The 22,024-nt window shown below is 41.8% G+C and overlaps 2 protein-coding genes across 2 annotated transcripts in view; one reads left to right on the top strand and one right to left on the bottom strand.

The window, feature by feature from the left end:
- Positions 1–8,985: 8,985 nt before the first annotated feature.
- On the top strand, positions 8,986–20,115 carry LOC123511232 (pleiotropic regulator 1-like). Its single transcript, XM_045266932.1, is given in 8 exon segments — positions 8,986–9,141; positions 11,717–11,869; positions 11,872–12,431; positions 12,762–12,956; positions 13,212–13,400; positions 13,758–13,905; positions 18,589–18,704; positions 19,919–20,115. Coding segments are annotated over 7 exon segments (1,416 nt in total). The 5' UTR covers positions 8,986–9,141; positions 11,717–11,721; the 3' UTR covers positions 19,979–20,115.
- Positions 20,116–21,733: 1,618 nt separating this feature from the next.
- The window catches only part of LOC123511233 (homeobox protein HB1-like), a 14,317-nt gene continuing 14,026 nt past the window's right edge, over positions 21,734–22,024 (bottom strand). The window contains exon 3 of the mRNA XM_045266933.1: positions 21,734–22,024. This exon is cut by the window's right edge and continues 1,226 nt beyond it. The gene's annotated coding sequence lies outside the window, so the exon portion shown is untranslated.

The raw sequence follows: 22,024 nt of genomic DNA, 5'->3' as shown, positions 1-22,024 counted from the left end.
ATGATTCTAATTGTGCGTTTTTTGCCTTTTTCTTCATTTTTTATTTCCTTATTAATTTATTGCATCTTTTAACAGTATTTGGTCTTTTTATTTACATTTTCATTATGTCAGTTTTTTTTTTCTTTTTCAGCTGAAGGTACAGTTTAATAAATTATTATTAACGTTGGGAATCGCTCTCTCTCTCTCTCTCTCTCTCTCTCTCTCTCTCTCTCTCTCTCTCTCTCTCTCTCTCTCTCTCTTCCTGCCTTCCTTTTTTTTTAACAGTATTCCTTGTCGCATTAAAGCTTTCTCTCAGACATATAGACCTTACAGACTATTGGTGCTGGTGACGTCAGGTGCGGCGCTTGAGGACAGGCTAGCTGCTAGCAGGACGAGGTGGGGCAGGGCAGGACATACGAGTGGGAAGGAGTAGGAGTAGGAAAGGTTGGGCCTGCGGAAAAGCGACCAGCGCCTCTACACCTCGAAATCTCCACACCTCTTTTAAAAACAGAGGTGAGTTAAATCATAAACGGTTTATTGCTTCAACATTTAAAAGAAACTCACCATGATGTCACTTCACTTTTTTTTTTTTTTATTTAAGAGAAGTAAGATACTACAGTGATAATTATAATGGGCAACTTCATGTGTCTGTGTGTGTGTGTGTGTGTGTGTGTGTGTGTGTGTGTGTGTGTGTGTGTGTGTGTGTGTGTATGAGGTGACAGGTGTAAGATGACGGATGAGTGCCTTTATAGAGGTGATGAGTCCCTGAATAAAGGCTTAGGAGGTGGGTGAGGCCCTGTATAGAGACGTGGGATGGTGAGTGGGACCCTGTATAGAGGCGTGGGATGGTGGGTGAGGCCCTGTATAAAGTCACAGGGTAGTATAGAGTACAGAATGATGACTGACTGGATATTTAAAGGTATATAGTGTAATCATACCTACTACCTATATGTAAGGTATAAGTTAAGTGTAATGCGCAAATTATTAGGTGAAAAGGTATAAGTTATTGAGCATAAGGTGTAAGGTGTAAGGTGGCGGGTGGGTGTGCTTGTGTTATGAAGGACACCTCTGCTTGGAGCCTCGACGCGCCAGGAGCAGCAGAAAACGTTGCTACCTCAGTACAGTAAGGGAGGTTAGCAACAACGACCACCACTGGGTATCAGTAGCCTTCCCTCTCTCTGCACCCCTGCTCTACTCTTCCCTCCTTCTTGACGTCTACCTCTCCCCTTCCCTCTCTCTATGTAGAGTTGTAGACCCAATCTCTCCTCTTTCCTCTCTATGTACCCCTTCTCCTTCCTTTCCTTCCCTCTGGGCCCTTTCCTCGCACTCTTCCCTCCCCCATCCACCCTCTTACATCACCAGATAACCTCCAGACGCCTTCCTTCTCCTTTTCCTCCTTCTCCACCGCCATCATCACCGCCACTACCACCACCACCACCTCTTCTTCCTCCTCTTCCAAAAGTTTTGCTGATGTTTGGTTTTCCTTTGTATTCCCTTTGTATTCCTCCTCCTCCTCCTCGTCCTCACCCACTGAAGTAAAAGCTTGGGCGGCAGACATGTGTACAAAGCACCAAGTTAAGGGGGGGATTGAAGGTGTCATGTACCCAGAGTAACCTTCCTGGCTGATTCTCCTCGTCCCTCCATCATTCAGCCATCCCGTGCTTTCCTTGGTGCCGCATTGCTTTGGTCCTTCCTTCCTTCCTATCCATCCTTTGGCTCGTTAACGTCTTCATTCTGCGGCTGAAAAGTATTGTTCAGTTTGGTTGTTATTAAGATTTTGTCTTGTTGCCGGTCTGTCTTTCTGTTAGTATGTTTGTTTCTGTTGTCTCTATGTTTCTATCTGTTTGTCTGTATCTCTCTCTCTCTCTTGTGTATCTCTCTCTCTCTCTCTCTCTCTCTCTCTCTCTCTCTCTCTCTCTCTCTCTCTCTCTCTCTCTCTCTCTCTCTTGGACACACATAGCTGGGGCACACACGTACTCACTCACAAATAATTCAGCTATCACCTTGGATGCGGCTGTAACACCTGGCTACTCGTGTTGATTCACCGTATCTCGTCAAGATATATTTAACAAAGATATACTGTTTACCCGAGTCGCATCGAGTGAGCAATGTTAGACCTTGTGTCGTCATGTATGCTTGTACAGCAGAAGTAGGTCATCTGCATGATCGGTGTTTGTCCAGTGATAATTTAGTGATAATTCTTTTTTTCCTCACCTCAGAATGGAAACATGGTGGGGAATGCAAACACTCGTGAGGGCTAACTTCACTTTACCCCTCTCTTTCTCATTTTTACAGCCGCCATTTCAATTTTACCACTAATATGGTTAGGTTTACATGGTAATTATAATATTACCACTTTGGGTTGAATAATCGTCCCTATAACTTTTGTGTAATAATAACTGGGGGACGGAAAAAATAGAGAAAAAAAAATGTATGTGGCTTATCTCTGGAGGACGAAAATTATTAAAGTAAAATTAACGGCATAATTATGAAATTAATTCGGTACTGAATATGCATGTATAGCTGTCCTTCATCCCTCTGAAAATGTAGGTAATGTACACTTATATCCGTACAGCGCTTTTGTCTTATTCATGAAGTCATCGTCGTTGTCAGCTCCATCATTGTCATCATCAACATCATCATAACCATCATCATCATCACCATCATCATCATCATTATCATCATCATCATCATTAGAAATCAGAACTTCAGAGAATAAGGAGAGTGTGAAATGCTAGTTCATAGTTAGAATGAGATCACCTCCACCACCACCACCACCAACACCACCACCACCACCACAGCAACAACAACAACAACAACAACAACAACAACAACAACAACAACAACAACAACAACAACAACAACAACAGCACAGCAGCAGCAGCAGCAGCAGCAGCAGCAACAGCAACAACAACAACAGCAACAACAACAACAACAACAACAACAACAACAACAACAACAACAACGGCAACCCCAGCACTACATTACAATCACCCCCAGTAACAGCAACAACCCTGCCAGAAGCAACACCAGCGCCACCAGCACCATCACCACTGCCCTCCCCGCAGAGAACAATCCTACTCTTGTACCCCCACTCACAAATGAAGCAGTTCTCCCTAAGAAATAAATAAACATTAACGTTCTTCTTTTCTAGCGTTGATAGTTTTCCAAGGTGAACTACGATATTCTTGACATCCCACTCCTGTAATTATACTTGGAACTAAGCAAAACGAACCGAAGCTGGCAAGTAAAGATCAACACTTTCCCTTCCCCTCATACTTCTTGCAGTACAGGAGGAAGGTGTGGTACATGAAACAAAAATCGACGCTTAAGTACGGCGACAGCAAAGCAAGGCAAGGTAAAGCTAGGTATGCTAAGGTTGCACTGGGCGCTAGGAAGAAACCAAGTTATAAAACCTCAGAGTGTCTGTTTTTGCCTCACCTATATGTAAACCCTAACAGCGAACGTTTTGTTATCATTGTCTCGTGTTTGTGGTGACCTGTCTTATCTCCTTTCCCCCGCGACAGTTATCTCGTAATGACAGTGGCGGTGGTGTGATTCTGGCGGGCCTGCCTGGTGACACACGCCTGCTGTAGCGGTGTCTGCAGGTTCGCATACCTTCACTGCGTTGATAGCGAGAGTAAATAAAAGTGACTCTGACCCGTTGTGGTATGGGACACGTGTTTCGTCATGGAATGTCATAGAAGGGTACAGGGAAGCGAAAGTAGATTGATATTGTCGTTGTTGTTGTTGCTGTATAGTAGCAGAACGTATTTTTTTTATGTATTGATGTCATGACCTATTGTTGTTGCCGTTACATATATACCACACACACACACACACACACACACACACACACACACACACTTCACTTCATATTGTAGACAAGGAAAGACGCCACTTATTCCTTTCGTGTCTTGTTGCCAAACATGGAACTATAAATAGTTTTCCTCGTTTTTCATGTTTTTTTTTTTCGTAATGGCCTTTTTTTTCCCCTCTTCTTACTCTTTATCTACGTATGGACTCACTTATGGCAGGTTTTGTAGAGTACCACGGTGATACACATTAGCATGTTGGGGAGAGATTGTTCTGTGTGTGTGTGTGTGTGTGTGTGTGTGTGTGTGTGTGTGTGTGTGTGTGTGTGTGTGTGTGTGTAACAAATGTAGCCAATAGAATGGTAAAGAATGCAACTCGATCTTTACATACAGTGAGAAAATATACCATATGTTCTCTCTCTCTCTCTCTCTCTCTCTCTCTCTCTCTCTCTCTCTCTCTCTCGTCACGACCCTTCGTGAGTGGGTAGGGTCCCGTGAGGTCAGCCCGTGACGTCACAAGCCTTCCCCGCTGCAGCCCCGCGAATCACAGGACGCTGCTGAGACGCTTATTTATAAATATTTTCTTCCTTGTGGTGCATGATGGGAAATTACTCACATTGCAGCATTATGGTGTGGAACAGAGAGGAGGGATACGTGACCCAATATTGGATGAAAGAGAAAGAAGTATACGGTAATAAGCGAAGGTTTATTCTAAAGAAAAAAAAATATAATAATGACTTGATAGCTTTCCCCTTCAAGAGCCTCACCTATCGTGCGATCTGCCGACCACCCATGCCTCGGTCAGCCTGGTGACGGAGACCACTCGAGACGAGTAGCGTGGACTGGTGACGAGGAATACACGAGGTGGATTGATGGTAAGCCTAGTGACCGGTGATAGGAACCATATTAGACTGGTGACGGTGACGAGGACCACACAAAGCAGGTGATGTAGACTGTAACTGATGGCAGAGGAGTGCACGATCTCTCTCTCTCTCTCTCTCTCTCTCTCTCCGTCAGGACTGTTTTCACACACACACACACACACACACACACACACACACCGCGTAGTGTAATGGTTAGCACGCCCGACTCACACTCGAGAGGGTTCGGGTTCGAGTCCCGGAGGCGGCGAGGCAAATGGGCAAGCCTCTTAATGTGTAGCCCCTGTTCACCTAGCAGTAAATAGGTACGGGATGTAACTCGAGGGGTTGTGGCCTCGCTTTCCCGGTGTGTTGTGTGTGTTGTGGTCTCAGTCCTACCCGAAGATCGGTCTATGAGCTCTGAGCTCGCTCCGTAATGGGGAAGACTGGCTAGGTGACCAGCAGGCGACCGAGGTGAATTACACACACACACACACACACACACACACACACACACACACACGAGGGCTGGCTTAAAAATAAAAATTTAAATAATGGCGACTCCAAATACAGCCTCGGAGTCCCCTTCTGGGGAGGGGACCAGAAATGTACCCAGGTCCGAGTGCTCTCTCGTTAGCGACCCAAAATGTCTTGACATCTCCCTCAACTTTTCTTACATTAACTTCTGTAACATTCGCGGTCTTAGATCTAATTTTCAATCTGTGGAACACCACCTCTCCTCTACTAAACTTCATCTTTTCCTCACCGAAACAGAGACGTCTGATGCAACTGACAGTAACCCCTTCTCTATTCCCTCCTACTTTCTCTATTCTCATTTTCGTTCTAAAGTTGCATGATGTGTCTATGTGCGCAACAACTTAAATTGCTCTCGTGCCCACGCTCTTGAGTCTTCCGAGTTTATCACCGTCTGGCTGACTCAACAGTCACTCTCGAACTAAATTGATCTGTGCTGTCTCTCTCTCCCCTAACTCATCTGACTATAGTAAATTCTTTGACTATTTTACTTCCAAAGTGGAGCACATTCTGTCCCTCTACCCTTTCGCTGAGATTTCCATTCTTGGAGATTTCAATGTTCACCAACAGCTTTGCTTTTCTTCTCCCTTCACTGACTATCCTAGTGAACTATCCTTCAACTTTGCTATCCTCCATGACGTAGAGCAACTGGTGCAACATCCTACTCGTATTCCTGATCCGTCTTGGAGACACGCCCAACATTCTTGATCTCTTCCTTACCTCTAATCATTCAGCTTATGCTGTTAGCATATCTTCTCCGTTAGGCTCCTCCGATCACAATCTCATTTCTGTATCTTGTCCTATTTCTCCAAACCCTTCCAAGAATCCCCCTAAGCGGAGGTGCCTCTGGCGTTTTGCCTCTGCCAGGTTGGAGGACCTGAGAAGGTATTATGCTGATTTTCCTTGGAATGATTACTGTTTCCGTGTTAGAGACCCATATCTTTGAGCTGAACGCATAACAGAGGTGATAGTGTCTGGCATGGAGGCGTACATTCCTCATTCTTTTCTCAACCTAAACCTTCTAAACCTTGGTTTGACACAGCCTGTTCTCATGCAATACATGATAGAGATGTTGCCCACAAAAGGTACTTGAGCCTTCCATCTGAATCTCATGCACTTTATATTTCTGCCCGGAATCATGCCAAGTCTGTTCTTCAACTTGCCAAACACTCTTCATAAATAGAAAATGTCAAAATCTTTCAAACTCAAACTCCCTCGTGACTTCTGGCATCTAGCCAAAAACATCTCAAATAACTTCACTTCTTCATCTTTCCTCCTTTATTTCATCCTGATGGCACCACTGCCATCTCTTCTGTCTCTAAAGCTGAACTCTTCTCAAACCTTTGCTCACAACTCCACCTTGGATGATTCTGGGCTTGTCCTCCTCTCCTCCTCCCTCTGACTATTTCATGTCTACAATCAAAATTCTTCGTAATGATGTTTTCCATGCCCTCGCTGGCCTAAACCCTCGGAAGGCTTATGGACCTGATGGGGTCCCTCCTATTGTTCTCAAAAACTGTGCTTCCGTGCTTGCACCTTGCCTGGCCAAACTCTTTCAACTTTGTCTATCGACTTCTACCTTTCCTTCCTTGCTGGAAGTTTGCCTACATTCAGCCTGTTCCTAAAAGGGTGACCGTTCTAATCCCTCAAACTACCGTCCTATAGCTTTAATCTCTTTCTTGTCTAAAGTTTTTAATCTATCCTGAATAGGAAGATTCTCAAACATCTGTCACTTCACAATCTTCTATCTGATCGCCAGTATGGCTTCCGTCAAGGTCGCTCTACTGGTGATCTTCTGGCTTTCCTTACTGAGTCTTGGTCATCCTCTTTAGAGATTTCGGTGAAACTTTTGCTGTCGCGTTAGACATATCAAAAGCTTTTGATAGAGTCTGGCACAAAGCTTTGATTTCAAACTGCCTCCTACGGTTTCTATCCTTCTCTCTGCAACTTTATCTCAAGTTTCCTTTCCGACCATTCTATTGCTGCTGTGGTAGACGGCCACTGTTCTTCTCCTAAATCTATTAATAGTGGTGTTCCTCAGGGTTCTGTCCTGTCACCCACTCTCTTTCTATTATTCATTAATGACCTTCTTAACCAAACTTCTTGCCCTATCCACTCCTACGCTGATGATACCACCCTACATCTTTCCACGTCCTTTCAGAGACGACCAACCCTTCAGGAAGTCAACAGATCACGCAGGGACGCCACAGAACGCCTGACTTCTGATCTTTCTAAGATTTCTGATTGGGGCAGAGAAAATCTTAGTTTTCAATGCCTCAAAACTCAATTCCTCCATCTATCAACTCGACACAACCTTCCAGACAACTATCCCTCTTCTTCAATCAACTGTCTCCTCTTCCACAATGAATATCCTCGGTCTGTCCTTTACTCATAATCTTAACTGGAAACTTCACATCTCAGCTTCTATGAAGTTAGGCGTTCTGCGGCGTCTCCGCCAGTTTTTCTCGCCCCTCCAACTGCTAACTCTGTACAAGGGCCTTATCCGTCCTTGTATGGAGTACTCTTCGCATGTTTGGGGGTTCCACTCATACAGCTTTATTAGATAGGGTGGAATCAAAAGCTTTTCGTCTCATCAACTCCCCTCCTCTGACTGACTGTCTTCAGCCTCTTTCTCACCGCCGAAATGTTGCATCCCTTTCTATCTTTTATCGCTATTTTCATGCTAACTGCTCTATTGATCTTGCTAACTGCATGCCTCCCCTCCTCCTGCGGCCTCGCTCCACAAGGTTTTCTTCTTCCTCTCATCCCTATTCTGCTCATCCTTTTAATACAAGAGTTAACCAGTATTATCAATCATTCATACCTTTCACTGGTAAACTCTGGAACTTCCTCCCTGTCTTTGTATTTCCAACTTCCTACGACTTAAATTCTTTTAAGAGAGAGAGATGTTGAGACATTTGTCCCTGAATTTTGACTAACTCTTTGGAATATTTTATGGAGACTATAATTCCAGTGGACCTTTTTATTAATATTAATTTTTTTGTCCTTGGTAGTTCTCCTTCTTACATAAAAAAGGAAAAAAAAGTTCTCTACCCCTCTTTTTCGCCTTCCTGCACAGCACCTCCTCCACGAAAGATATTCTTTCTCATCCCTGTCACAGCACTCCGGGAGCGGCAATACCACACTATAAAGTTATTGACACTTGAGTAGCGAAGAGGAAATAAGGTACTGGCTCTTCTGCCAGAGAGAGAGAGAGAGAGAGAGAGAGAGAGAGAGAGAGAGAGAGAGAGAGAGAGTTACTTATAGACACAGGCCGCAAGAGACTTTTCGGTCCTTACGAGATGACTGTTGCACCGGGAAAAAGTGGCAGTCGCAAAATCGCAGCTGTTGCAAGTAGCACTGCAAGAGCAAATATAGTCTCAAAGTGTCCGTCACACCAGATCCGGCGGTAAAGTCCCAAAGTCGAAGTCGCACGTCATGAAGGAACTGAAGTCATGTCCAGCTCTGGTAAAGTGTAGTAGGATGAGGAAGGAATGAAAAATGGAAGTGCGTGATGGAGGGTAGTAGTAGTAGTAGTAGTAGTAGTAGTAGTAGTAGTAGTAGTAGTAGTAGTAGTAGCAATTGTTGTTGTTGTTGTTATTGTCTTTTTTTTTTTTTGCAGCAACATTATTAATATCATCAAGAGCGTAAATGATTATTTGTGTGTGTGTGTGTGTGTGTGTGTGTGTGTGTGTGTGTGTGTGTGTGTTTCATGATTGTGAAATATTTTTGTATGTGTGTAGATAAAGGATATTTTCTCTTGTTAAACGTTTCACGCTTTGCGCAAAGGAAAGTGTGCGCGTGTGAGACTTTGGGGATGAAGCGACCTGCCCGCAAACATAAACAAGACGCTGAGGTGCACCGAGTGGCTGTACCAGCCTTGCCTCCCCATGCTGGTACTTCTTGACTGAGGCACGCCTGCACCTAGGGAACAGGGCACACACACAAATAAGGTTAGTGAAGCATGGACTCGTCATGTCGGTGCTGGAGTAGGCTGTAGGTAGAGGCCGTGCTATAGTAGTACTGGCTGTTGTCTGGCGCGGTGTGTAGTCGTCGGCCTGGCCCGGGAGTGAGGCAAGGCTTCTTAATGAGACCAGTGAAATGAGGTGAATCAGTCACAGATTAAGAGATTAGATCAACATGTTCTGATCTATTGACTAGATTAAGATGAATTAGGTTTGTGTTTAAAAGTTCTTATCTAGAATTAATAAAATAATTTTTTTAACCAGTTTCCAGAAAGTAGACTGTCAAGAAAAGCATCATTTATTGAAAGAAAAGGATTTAATGACCACTGAGATCACTATGGCACTATTGTCCAACTGTGGTTGTCTTTGGACACAGCCCAGCACTGTGTCCGATAACCCAGTGTTGTCCAAACTGGAGTCCACGTAACTCTGGGGGTACGCAACATAGACCATAGGGATACGTGAAAATATGAGGATAAATTTATACAGTTACACCAACAGGTCATTTTTGGATGAAATAATTTTTTCTGATAGATATTTACCTGTTTTAAATTAATTGCACTTCATTTCTGTTGCAGATTTATGTTTTGTTTATGTTACCACCCCCTGCCCCATCCCTTATGAATCACCACCACTCTATTTTAACTTATTTATTTAATTATAACTTGCCTAACCCAAACTTAATCTAACTTAGCAACAAAACTAACCTAACCAAACCGGACTTGGCTGACATAGCTAGGTGAGGTGACATGCACCACTGATATTTCTTCCTCAGAACAAAATTAACTATATATAGTCCAACTAAACTGATTTAACCAAAGCAAACTATAGCCTAATCTGACTAGCAATGCTAAGAAATTAATATAAAATATTGCCTCATTTCTCTTCCTAAAATCTGGCAATCTTAATGGTTATAATTGAGGTGATATCCTGGCCATTCAGACATCTTCCATAGACTGATTCAAATAGAGTCGCTTCTCTCCACAAATCACTCTGATTGGCTAGATTTATTATGTATTATTTTTATTGGTCAATGGCTACATGCTAAAAGAAAAAGAACTAACCACTGTCATTCATTTCACATGTCCACAAATAATGTGGCAATGCGCACAGTTAAACAAATACACCTAATGATGCTTTTCAATGCCTGGCAGTCCATCACGTTGGTGAGTGTTGCTTGCTGTCCCCAAAAAGTGATAAATAAAAAAATTAAAAAAATCATCAACGTTATAAATAACGTGATGGCTACATATGGGTTCAAATTACAGAATTAAAAACTCTATAAAATGAGAAGGGTAACAAAAGCTATGTTGCTGCTGGTGTAAGAATATAGTAATACCAAGACAAGGAACACTCACACACAACAGTAACTTCTTATGTTCTGTGAAAGCAAAGAGAGACAGAGAGGAGGGAAAGCTACCCAGGAAGGATGTGTATTGTACGAGAGGAGTGCTAACTGCTCGAGAACCACTCGCAGTGACTCACTGTTGCTCAGTCTTGTCAGTTTGTGCATTGGTTTTTTCTTTTTCTTTTTTAAATAACATGTAAACTTACAGATGCATTTAATACTGTTAACAACCAGGTGTGTCTGTAAACTTCTTCATTATTAAAAAAGTAGATACACACACTGTTGTTTGTGTGTGTGTTTGTTCAACCTCAACCATTTTGTTATCAAATTAACCTTTTTATTTCAGTGTATTAAATTCAAATATATTGACCAGAACTCCTATTATTTAATCTTTTCATATTTAATGTATAATTTGTGTTATCCCTAAAAAAAACAGTCATGGTGGGCAGGGGTGGGGGTATGTAATAGTAGGAGAAGGTAATAAGGGATACAACGGGCGAAAATGTTTGGACAGCACTGTGCCAACCTACACATGGCATCTTTCCCTGCTTTCCTAAGACACAGTCAAGTCTGGCCAAACCTCAGACGTCAATTTATTTATTTATTCTTTTAAGCGAATAGAACAACTTGGAATCAGTACCTGTTTCCTTGAGCATTCAGAGCACTCCATGGGCAACACTGCCACCCACAGACATGCGACAGTCCTACACACTTTTGAGATGGCCGGGTAGTAGAAGAAAGCTCATCATGGACTTAGCCGGAAAAGGCCAACTTCCTCTTAGTAGTTTTTAAGTCAAATTTGGTAAATTTTCAGTAAATGTAAGTTATATCATTAATTTCATTGTGACAATATAGATCCAATAGAGTTTGATGTTTTCAGTTCTTGGGAGTTTTGTGGTTATTGTGCTGTATATTTACATCAACATAAAAAAAGTCATTGCATTTTCACTTCTCTTATTTTACTTGCATATCACATTATAAGGCTCTGTGTAGCTGAGATATTTTTGCTAGGTAATATAATTTCATGCTAGGAAATATCATGTGCCCTGCTTATAGATCAGTGGATCTCTTGTTTAATGAGTGTACATATGTATGACTTGCATCAGCATTCAGTAATGTGAAACTGGTGTCAAATTCAGTCATCAATGATAAAAATTATTTTTTGCCTGGTATTCGGTACCTGAGTTTGATATAGTTTGCTGTCATTTTTCCCAGGGGCAATGCCGTCCACCACCGACGATGTCCAGCGGCACTCAGTGCACACGCTGGTGTTCCGCTCCCTCAAGAGGACCCACGACATGTTCCTGTGTGACCAAGGAGCACTGCCTCCTGTAGAAGAATCCCTGGAGAAGCTGCGGCGGCAGGCTAAGGCCGAGACCAGTACGGGCCAGTGTTGGGTTTGGTGAGACACAATCAGCGCAAGGCGGCCTCCATGCCACATGACATTGATGTTGACGACTTGCAGCCCAAGATTAGTGAGACCACCAATGGTGCTGTGTCTGGTCCCCTAGCTCTGCCCCCTCCCTCAGGGCCCCATCCCCCATTACCCCCTACTCCCCCACCACAAAGTATGGCCTTGGTGGCATCATCAGGGCCCAGTGCCAATGCTGGCCAGCAGTCCCTGGTGCCACGCCGTGCCCCCATGCTGCCACGACCCAAATGGCATGCCCCCTGGAAGCTTGCGCGGGTCATCTCAGGTCACTTGGGCTGGGTGCGTTGTGTGGCCGTCGAGCCAGCCAACGAGTGGTTTGCCACTGGCTCCAATGACCGTGTCATCAAGATCTGGGACCTTGCCTCAGGCCAGCTCAAATTGTCCCTCACAGGCCACGTGTCAGCTGTGCGGGGCCTCGCCGTGTCTCCTCGTCACCCGTACCTCTTCTCTTGTGGTGAGGACAAACAGGTCAAGTGCTGGGATCTGGAGTACAATAAGGTGAGTGCTGACTGGTTCTGTATGACACTTACGGCTTCCAGTACGTGTACTGAGATGTTTTGTGCTTGTTGCTTCACCCACCACAAACTGGACACGTTATATTGAGGCAGAATGTTATTACTTGATGGGAGCATTGCATAAATAATAGTTTTTTATGAATGATGGTCAGTGATGAAGAGTAATAGAAAGAGTGAAAGAAAAGGCCCACTGAGATGCCACTCCTCCCCAAAAAAGTTCAAGTTTCTGTGTTCTGGTATCTTCAAGAATGAGCTTAAATGTTGAAGTTATTGTCATAATTTCCTCTTTATTCTCAATCTTTTCACCCAACAGGTGATCCGGCACTACCACGGCCACCTGAGTGCCTGCTACGGCCTGGCACTTCATCCCACCATCGACGTGCTGGTCACCTGTGGCCGGGACTCTACAGCAAGAGTTTGGGACATGCGGACCAAGGCCAACATCCACACCCTCACCGGCCACTCCAACACTATCGCCTCAGTGGTGTGCCAGGCAGCCGAGCCTCAGGTGTGTTGGCTTCCCTGTGTCTTTATCTATATTTTAATGTCTCTTTCTAGGAATTCCTGAGACTGTCAGTGGTGTGTATTATTCTACATGACTGGGGTATGTTGTATAAAACATCCGTGGCAGTGACCTAAAATGGTAGAACTGTGAAGGATTTTTTTTTTATTAATTTATAAAAGGTTTTCTCAAAGTATAAATAATGTAGATGCAAATCATGAATCTTTAGTATCAGGTTCTCAAGCATGTATGTCCCAACAGGTGATAACAGGCTCCCATGACTTCACCATCCGCCTGTGGGACCTTGGGGCGGGGAAGAGTACCTGTACCCTAACCCACCACAAGAAGAGTGTGCGAGCCCTCACCATCCACCCGGAGCTGTACATGTTTGCCTCAGGAGCACCAGACAACATCAAGCAGTGGAAGTGTCCTGATGGAAAGTTTATGCAGGTGTGTGTATGTGTGTGTGTGTGTTGTTTGTGTGTGTGTGTGTGTGTGTGTGTGTGTGTGTGTGTGTGTGTGTGTGTGTGTGTGTACAAGAGTTAATGGTATGTAGTTCTTCTAAGATGGTGTGGAGATATGTGAGTGTGTTTGCATAGCTGACTCACTTGCAAGGGTCATCTTTGGTAATGTCCTTTCCTGTTGATGCCCAATGACCAAGGTGGACTTTATCAGAGATCTAGGGATGTTTACTTATTTATTTGATTTGATTTTCATTGTTGTGATATATTCTAGAACATAAAGAGCACAAGGAAATTGCTCTACCTCATATTCCTTGCTGTGTTCACGATTCTCTCATTTCATCAGAACCTAGCCGGCCACAATGCCATCGTCAACTGCCTGGCCATCAACAGAGAAGGTGTGTTGGTCTCAGGAGCAGACAACGGTACACTCTACTTCTGGGACTGGAGGACTGGCTACAACTTCCAGAAGCTGCAAGCACCTGTACAACCAGGTATGTGTGTGTGTGTGTGTGTGTGTGTGTGTGTGTGTGTGTGTGTGTGTGTGTGTGTTGTATGTTTGAGTGGTTTCTCCTGGACTAGGAAACAATGAAAATAATCAACTTCAAGTTTAGTACAGTTACATGATAGGTTTCCTGGACAGATTATCAATCGCTGGCATTGTTACTGTGTACTGCTGGCTCCTTACTTGATGAAGCAGCTTCCTTATCTATATTTTTAGCTAGAGTAACATGTCTACTCAAGGAATTTTAGTACAATAATCACCCATGTATCCGGATTATAGCAACCAAGACCCTGGCAGATATGCAAAATATCCGGATCCGTGGAATTTCATCTCTCGACCCTAATAAATTGAGAAAAAATATGTACATAACCCAAATGGTAAGAAAACAATGAATGAAAGCACATTAAATGTATAATCTGCATGTTTAACATGCATTTCGCTCGTGCTAACTCGGCAGGTTTGGCGAGAAACACACAAAATAGCCTGTATTCACATACTAATTATACAGGCAACCCCCGCTTAATGAAGGTTCACACAATGAAATTTCGCTACAACGAAGGTTTCATTTTACTACCATCTGCTCGTTTAACAAACACTAAACTCGCTTTAATGAAGTTTTATCCAGCTAATTTTTTCCAAATTTGAAAGCACCACCGTATCACGCAAGTCGACAGGCTTTTGAATACACCAGCGCCTCTCATGGACAACACACACACCACTCACTCCCCCTGTTCAAAACAATAACAGCGTCAGCAGCAGCTCGTCTTCCCTCACTCAACTTACCACCAAAACGCCCTGCAATGTCACCTAGCATTCCTAAGAAGACCAGGAAGTCTTAGTCTTGAAGTGAAGCTGGATATTATTCACAGACACGAGAGAGGCAAGAAAACTAATAGCATTGCTCGCCACCATCTTGACTCCATCTACTGTCTCTACTTTTTCAAGTCAGCAGACTCTATTAAGAAGGCTGGTGAGACCGTATCTTCCTTGCAAGCTAAGATAACCACCTGAACTCATGACTCTACAATGGATAAAATGGAAAGCCTTATGGAAATGTGGTACATAAGTTTTGTGTGTGATACAATGATGCGCCCTTTGTTTACATTCCACAGGTTGCTGGTTAGTGTCTTTCCCATTTCAACATTATAAAGTTACTTACATACATACATTAGTGTACATTATAATGACTTAGTGTTAAACTAAACTGCCTAAATGTTTAACTTCATAAATTTTACTTTCATAAAATCTTTCACTGTACTATGATGCACTCTCGCTTTGTTTACTCTCAATGGAAGTTCAAGTCAGGGGTTAAACTTATTATAATCGGTTCGCTTAACGAAGTTTCGCTTAACGAAGGTTTTTTTAGGAATGTAACCCCTTCATTATGTGGGGGTTGCCTGTACTTGGAAATTCAATAAAAGAGTGAGTACAAATGGTGTTCTGCCCCCAAATAATTCTTCCTCTTTGCAATGCAAAAAAACGGAAGTTTCTAGATGCTATGGTTATCAAAATATCACAGGTTGAATGAGGTGGTATCATTGGGTTATGTGCCCTTGAGTCTGATCGGGTTCAACGCTCTTGGCTAGAGCAATAGAAAACAGGCCCCTTGTCTCTCTCTCGGGAGAGGTGGCGGAATCGGACACCGTGAAATCACTGTCGCTCCCACCATCCATCGTGGGAGTTAATGACACAGTAATATATAGCATGTGCTTACTCCTGATGAATGTTGCCAGCTCACAAGCAAATTAAACGGGAAGAAAATATCCAAAATATAGCCCAAAAATGCCTAAATGTCTATCGACGTGCTCCAAGTCTTGTGTGATGAATGTCTATCGACGTGTCCCGAGTTTTCCGAGTTAAGTTGTTATTTTGGGCAATATAGTACATTTATATCATGCATACAATAAACATTGTATTTATCTTATATTATATCTATATTTAGTCGCTATTTAAAACGTTATTTTTTTTTTTGGGGGTGTGGTAAATTCGTATCACTAGAATAAATTAATTCTATTTCCATTAATTTCTATGGGAAAAATTGATTTGATATACAATTTTTTTGATATACTACGATCTGCATGGAACACATTAAATTCGTATGTCAAAGTACCACTGTATATTTTGTTCTGGCCTAGCAGTGAAAAGTGGTTCAGTTATTTGTTTACATTTGTCTGGGACTGCAATGCTTCAAGGCAGAACTTCCAAGTAGCAACTGGCCAAGATGGACAAATATACAAATACAATATACAAATATACAGGCAACCCCCGCTTAACGAACGGGTTACGTTCCTAAAAAAACGTTCATTAAGCGAATTTTCGTTAAGCGAACCAATTATAACAAGTTTAACCCCTGACTTGAGCTTCCCTTGAGAGTAAACAAAGCGAGAGTGCATCATAGTACAGTAAAAGGTTTAATGAAAGTAAAAAGATTATGAAGTTAAACATTTAGGCAGTTTAATTTAAGACTAAGTCATTATAATGTACACTAATGTATGTATGTAAGTAACTTTATAATGTAGATGGTCTTAAATTTATAAAGGGAGGGAGAATGGAGTGGGAAAGACAATAGCTGGCAACCTGTGGAATGTAAAAAAAGGGCGCATCATTGTGCTGCATACAAAACTTATGTAACACATTTCCACAAGGTTTTCCATTTTATCCATTGCAGAGTCATGAGTTCAGGTGGTTTTTTTAGCTTGCAAGGAAGATATGGTCTCACCAGCCTTCTTAATAGAGTCTGCTGACTTGAAAATAGTAGAGACAGTAGATGGAGTCAAGATGGTAGCGAGCAATGCTATTAGTTTTCTTGCCTCTCGTGTCTGTGAATAATATGCAGCTTCACTTCAAGAGTAAGAGACTTCCTGGTCTTCTTAGCAAAGCTAGATGACATTGCAGGGCATTTTGGTGGCACATTGAGCAAGGGAAGATGAGGTGCTGCTGACGCTGTTATTGTTTTGAACTAGGGGGAGTGAGTGGTGCGCATTTTGTCCACGAGAGGCGCTGGTGCATTCAAAAGCCTGTCGGCTTGTGTGACACGGCGGGGCTTTCAAACTTGGAAAAAATTACTTGGATAAAATTTTGTTACAGTGAGTTTAGTGTTTGTTAAATGAGCAGATGATAGTAAAAGGAAGCGTTCATTGTAGCGAAATTTTGTTGTGTAAAAGTGTTAATTAGAAACCATAGGTCTTAATTTGACTAAAATTTGACGCTCGAGGAAATGGTGCGTTTCATCTGACTCAAGACGACGGAAAGAGTTCACGGAACAGTTAGAAATGACAGAAATCGTTGAAGACGACAGAAAAAGTGTTAGTGTGACGCCGCCTTAAGGCAGCGTCACACTAACACTTTTCCATCAAATTTTTCTGTCAACTTTCTGAAGACTGTCAACTTTTGTCGATGCCTTTGTTGTGTTTGTCAACTGTAAACAAACATGGCTGCCCCTTCACCCACAGCTAGCCGTTGCTAGTTTTTCATTTGCTGTTTTTGGCCTTTATTGCTCTCTGAGAAACTCTTCAGACAGCTTTGTCCACTCATAAACAACAGAGCAGCTCATCTTGGCCAGTTGCTATTTGGAAGTTCTACCTTGGAACATCGCAGTCCCAGAGAAATGAAAACAAACAACTGAGCCAATTTTCACTTCTAAGCCAGAACAAAAATAATATATATATACAAATATAGTTACATCTACTTATCAAGATTCTATTAATTTAAGATTATAGCATCATTCCAATTAACAAGAAAATTAATTTTATTATAAAAGTGTTGATGAGAAACCATAGATCTTGATTTGACTAAAAGTTGATGCTAGAGGAAGACAGTGTGTTTCATCTGACTCAAGACAATGGAAAGAGTTGACAGAACCGCAAAAAAACGACGGAAATTGTTGAAGATGACGGAAAAAGTGTAGTGTGACGCCGCCTTGAAGTGGTGGTGGAATGTAAGTACACTCCTGCCATGCTGGAATGACAAAAAACGCTACAAACTTGCTGAATAGCGTCGCCATTACTTGAGTTGTCAGCAAGTGAGAGCGGGAGGGCATGGGAGTAAGTGGTGCCGCCCAGTGGGATCGAGGGATTGCTCGTGCGGTAGGTTTGAATACACTTGGGGCAGCTCCGGATAGTAGCATATTCCAGATGGACGATTACTGTGTGAATATCTTTGGCTAGAAGTTGTGATGTGTGAACCCACACCTTTTTCAATCTTTGTTTATATTTGCTTTTCTATCTCTCCTCCCTTCGTTTTTCCTCCTCGTGTGTTGAGTTTGAGTGACACAAACATAGAAGGAAGTAGAAGAAGCATAGGGGATGGGAAGAGGAACAGGCAAGGGGGTATGGAAGGGGAAAAGATGAAGGCAGCTCTAGGTAATAACAGCTGCCATGAAAAGAAAAACAGGTCTTGCTTTTGTTATGAATACAGGTTCCAAGGCTGCTTCATAAGTAGAGAGATTTTTGTACAGGTGTTTATATGTGACAGCATTAGTTTGATGAGCTTGGTGAAATGAAATGTTTTGTTTGCCTTTGTCTCTATTTAGTCACATGATGTAAAGGATTCATTGGTTAGCAGCATATTGTTTATTATAAATCTTTCTTGTTTACCTTTTCAAATTAATTAAAGACTTCTGTTTGTATTTGTGACTGTTTGCCACAATCTTCACCCTTTTATCTGTCCTAAGGTTCCATGGACAGTGAGGCGGGAGTGTTTGCCATGACCTTTGACCAGAGCGGGTCACGTCTCATCACTTGTGACGCTGACAAGACCATCAAGATCTACAAGGAGGATGACACTGCGGTAAGAGAGGGAGAGTTTTTTTATATTCTGCAGCTAAGCCTTTTACTAAGAATTTCAGTGATATTTGTTACCACTATAATCAACCTCTTCATGTTGTTGTTGTTGTTGTTATTATTATTATTATTATTATTATTATTATTATTATTATTATTATTATTATTATTATTATTATTATTATTATTATTATTATTATTATTATTATTATTATTACTATAATTGTTATTATTATTATTTTTCCATTTTATTTCCAAAATTTATATTTATGTGAAGGTGTGTACAATCATTGTTCCTCAAAACATGTATTAGTAACATGTGTCTGACAGTGGTTTGAACAGTGAATGTTTCACAGTGGTACAAAACACAGTGGTATGGTTCATGCTGGCATCACTACCCAGGCCAAGACATGGTATGCTGATAACACTGGTGTGGGTAGTAAGGCCATAAGCTGTGGACATGAGTCTAGCATACCAGTCAGGTGGACAGTGGATGGGGACAGAGGAGCAAGGCTTTCATTCTGGATGAGCTGCATCAATGGCTGCCTACTGACCCCAATTACAAAAACAAAGGGAAAAAGAGAGACACAAGGAAATCTATATCAGCCATTTTGGCAGTAGAGCAGGCAGAAAGACAGAAGGTTCTCCATGATATTGTATTTGTCACTGCTGTTTTTTTTTTTTTTTTTTTTTGATAAATGTATGCAAAATTAATTGATTCCTTCTCTGATCCTGCTGTCCACATGCTATTGCAGTTTCCACATTGGCAAGTATCATGCCTTTCCTTGCCACCTTGTTGCTGCTTACTGACTAGTGAGTGTGGACCACATCACTTAACACATATTACCTACATGTCTGTGACTTTACTGGTCTGCAGCAACCTATTAGGATGCACGTGACCATATCTTAAGCAGTGTTTAGGACAATGTATAGCTGCACCTTTAGAATGACTCTAGACAAGGGTAACAAGAGATTCAGAAATTAAAATAAATAAATAGGTAAAAGGTCATTCATTGTGCCAGTCCCTGAAGAGGATAGTCCAAGGGATTGTCCAACTTTATGAGCATTGTCTTGAAACCTTTCTCCTTAAAAGATTAATTCATAGCCAGGAGGTATTATTATAGCAGGCTGAAAATTCCAGTGTTTCATCTTACATAGTATTTATAGATTAGTTTTTTTCCTTTTTCTTTGGAATATTTATGTATTTTATCTCCTTTCCAGACTGAAGACACACATCCCATCAACTGGAGGCCAGAGATACTGAAAAGAAGAAAGTACTGAGGCAGACAATGTATGTGTGTGTGTGTGTGTGTGTGTGGTTGGAGAGCATATCCACTTGCTCATCCCATTTTCCAAAAGATGGAGAAAAACTGGTGTATCTGTTCTTTTTATGTAAGAATAAAACTTTGCCAGCCCCACTTGTCATCTTCACTAAGCCAAGTGATTGTGGGTAAGTGGAATATTGAGAGAGAGAGAAGTGCTGATGCTTGTACGTGAAAAGAAAAGTCTATGAAGGAAATTGATATCTAAATGGTTAAGTATATGAAATAAAATACTGCTTTGGCCAAGTGGTCAGGTTGCCAAACTCAGATGTTGCTGGAAACACAATTTCCATGGCAGTGAAGATGGTGAAGATCTGCTTGTAGGAGTGATGGATGTTTCACCTGGAGAAGTGGCCTTGGGGATAGAAGCCTTGGCAGAGAAGTAGTTTAGTGCCACTGATGTGGGTACTGTGGCGAGTCTCTTGGTAATCTCTGGTCTCTATGCCACCTATCAAAATATTGTCCTTAAGCCTGCCTACCATAGGTATGGCATGAGCTTTGATGGAGATCAAAGAAATTCTGTCTAAATACAGGGACAACCATTTCAGTCTGAAAGTAACTATGAGTGTGTGACTTTATGGCAATGAATAGAATCTACAGCTGCTATGGGGTCAATAAATAAGGTAAATTGTTTGTTGTTGGTTTTAGTTCCAGTAATATTGAGAACTGATAGTAGAAAAAATTAAATGAAGTATATATGGTCTGAAAATGTATGTGAAAACTTAAAAAAAAAAGAAAATTCTGTTGTAGCAAAGGGTTGCAGTGGCTAGATATGTGCTGTATAGTTCAAATATTTTTTCAGTCTTGCTAGTATTGCCTTTTCTGTTCTAGTAACTGAGGAACATTGATCTTTGATGTTTGAATGAATGCAAATTATTTGTTTACTTGTAGAGTCCTGCATGTCAAGTAGTATGTTGTTAAAGTACTTGTAAAGTTATAAAATGGGAGGCAAGGGTAAGACTGTCAGTGTCAGTTGAAGGGTATGAATACTTCTGTCCTTGGATATCATTTTATTAACAAGCAGTAAAAGTAGGAGGACTGAAGGACTGCTGTGAGACACTTGTCTTAACACCAGCCCAGAAATTATATATTTCGAGATTCAAGGTAATAGTTTCATGGAGAGTTATTAGTCAGGCAACATTGTAGAATTGTTCCTGCCTATCTGAAGCACACAAGCCTTGAAGACAGACCATTGTTATTGATAATTCTAATTGATTACTGCCGTGTTTTGCAGGTGTTAAATTACTAAAGGGCTACTTTATTAGAACTGCTTTTATGGATAAAAACTGCATTGCAGCTTCAGTTAAGCATATTTGAAAGTGAAATGCAATTCTAAAGACACAAAAAATGCCAATGAAAGTAAGTACAGGTTACTGTATCCGCCCAAGCTTAAATATTATGTTAAAAGGTGTACGCGATTTAATTTGGTGGTGATAAATTTTCCTGTGCAACGTTTTGTAAACAAGTGGGATGAAAAATGCTGCTGATAACTTTTAAGGTAAAGTCAATGTATTGTAGATATTATTTTACATTTTATTTCATGATTTTTTATTTTATTTTTGTTGATTATCTATGTCACGAAGTTATTGTTTTATTTGTCAACAACAAACCTGTGCTTTTTAAAAAAACATCACATCTCGTCACATCAGTTGTCAGCGTCACTGCATGAGTCGAGCACGTGAGTGCAGCTGTGAATTTATCTGCCGTCATCGGTGTTCTTTGCAGTGCCATCATCACGCCGAGACATGGAAAAGGTACGCCAGACATGGGGAAAGCGGCCGTAGGCCTGGGGGACGAATATAAAAGAAAATTATATTTTTCTGGTAAACTGTGAGTGAGGTGTTGTGAGGTGACGCGGGACGCACGTGACCTAAATCCAGTTCTGCGCATGCCGTGAACACTGGCCTGCGTCCACACTGCCTTGTTGGGGAGACTATTATTGTATATGTTCTACTGGTATATTCTCAGGTTCCACAAAACCAGACACCAGTGTAAAACAAGGATT

The sequence above is a fragment of the Portunus trituberculatus genome, chromosome 31 (genome assembly GCF_017591435.1).
Source record: "Portunus trituberculatus isolate SZX2019 chromosome 31, ASM1759143v1, whole genome shotgun sequence".
NCBI classification, from domain to species: domain Eukaryota; kingdom Metazoa; phylum Arthropoda; class Malacostraca; order Decapoda; family Portunidae; genus Portunus; species Portunus trituberculatus.
The sequence above is the reverse complement of the archived record's forward strand: the minus strand, read 5'-3'. Positions and strand labels throughout refer to the sequence as shown.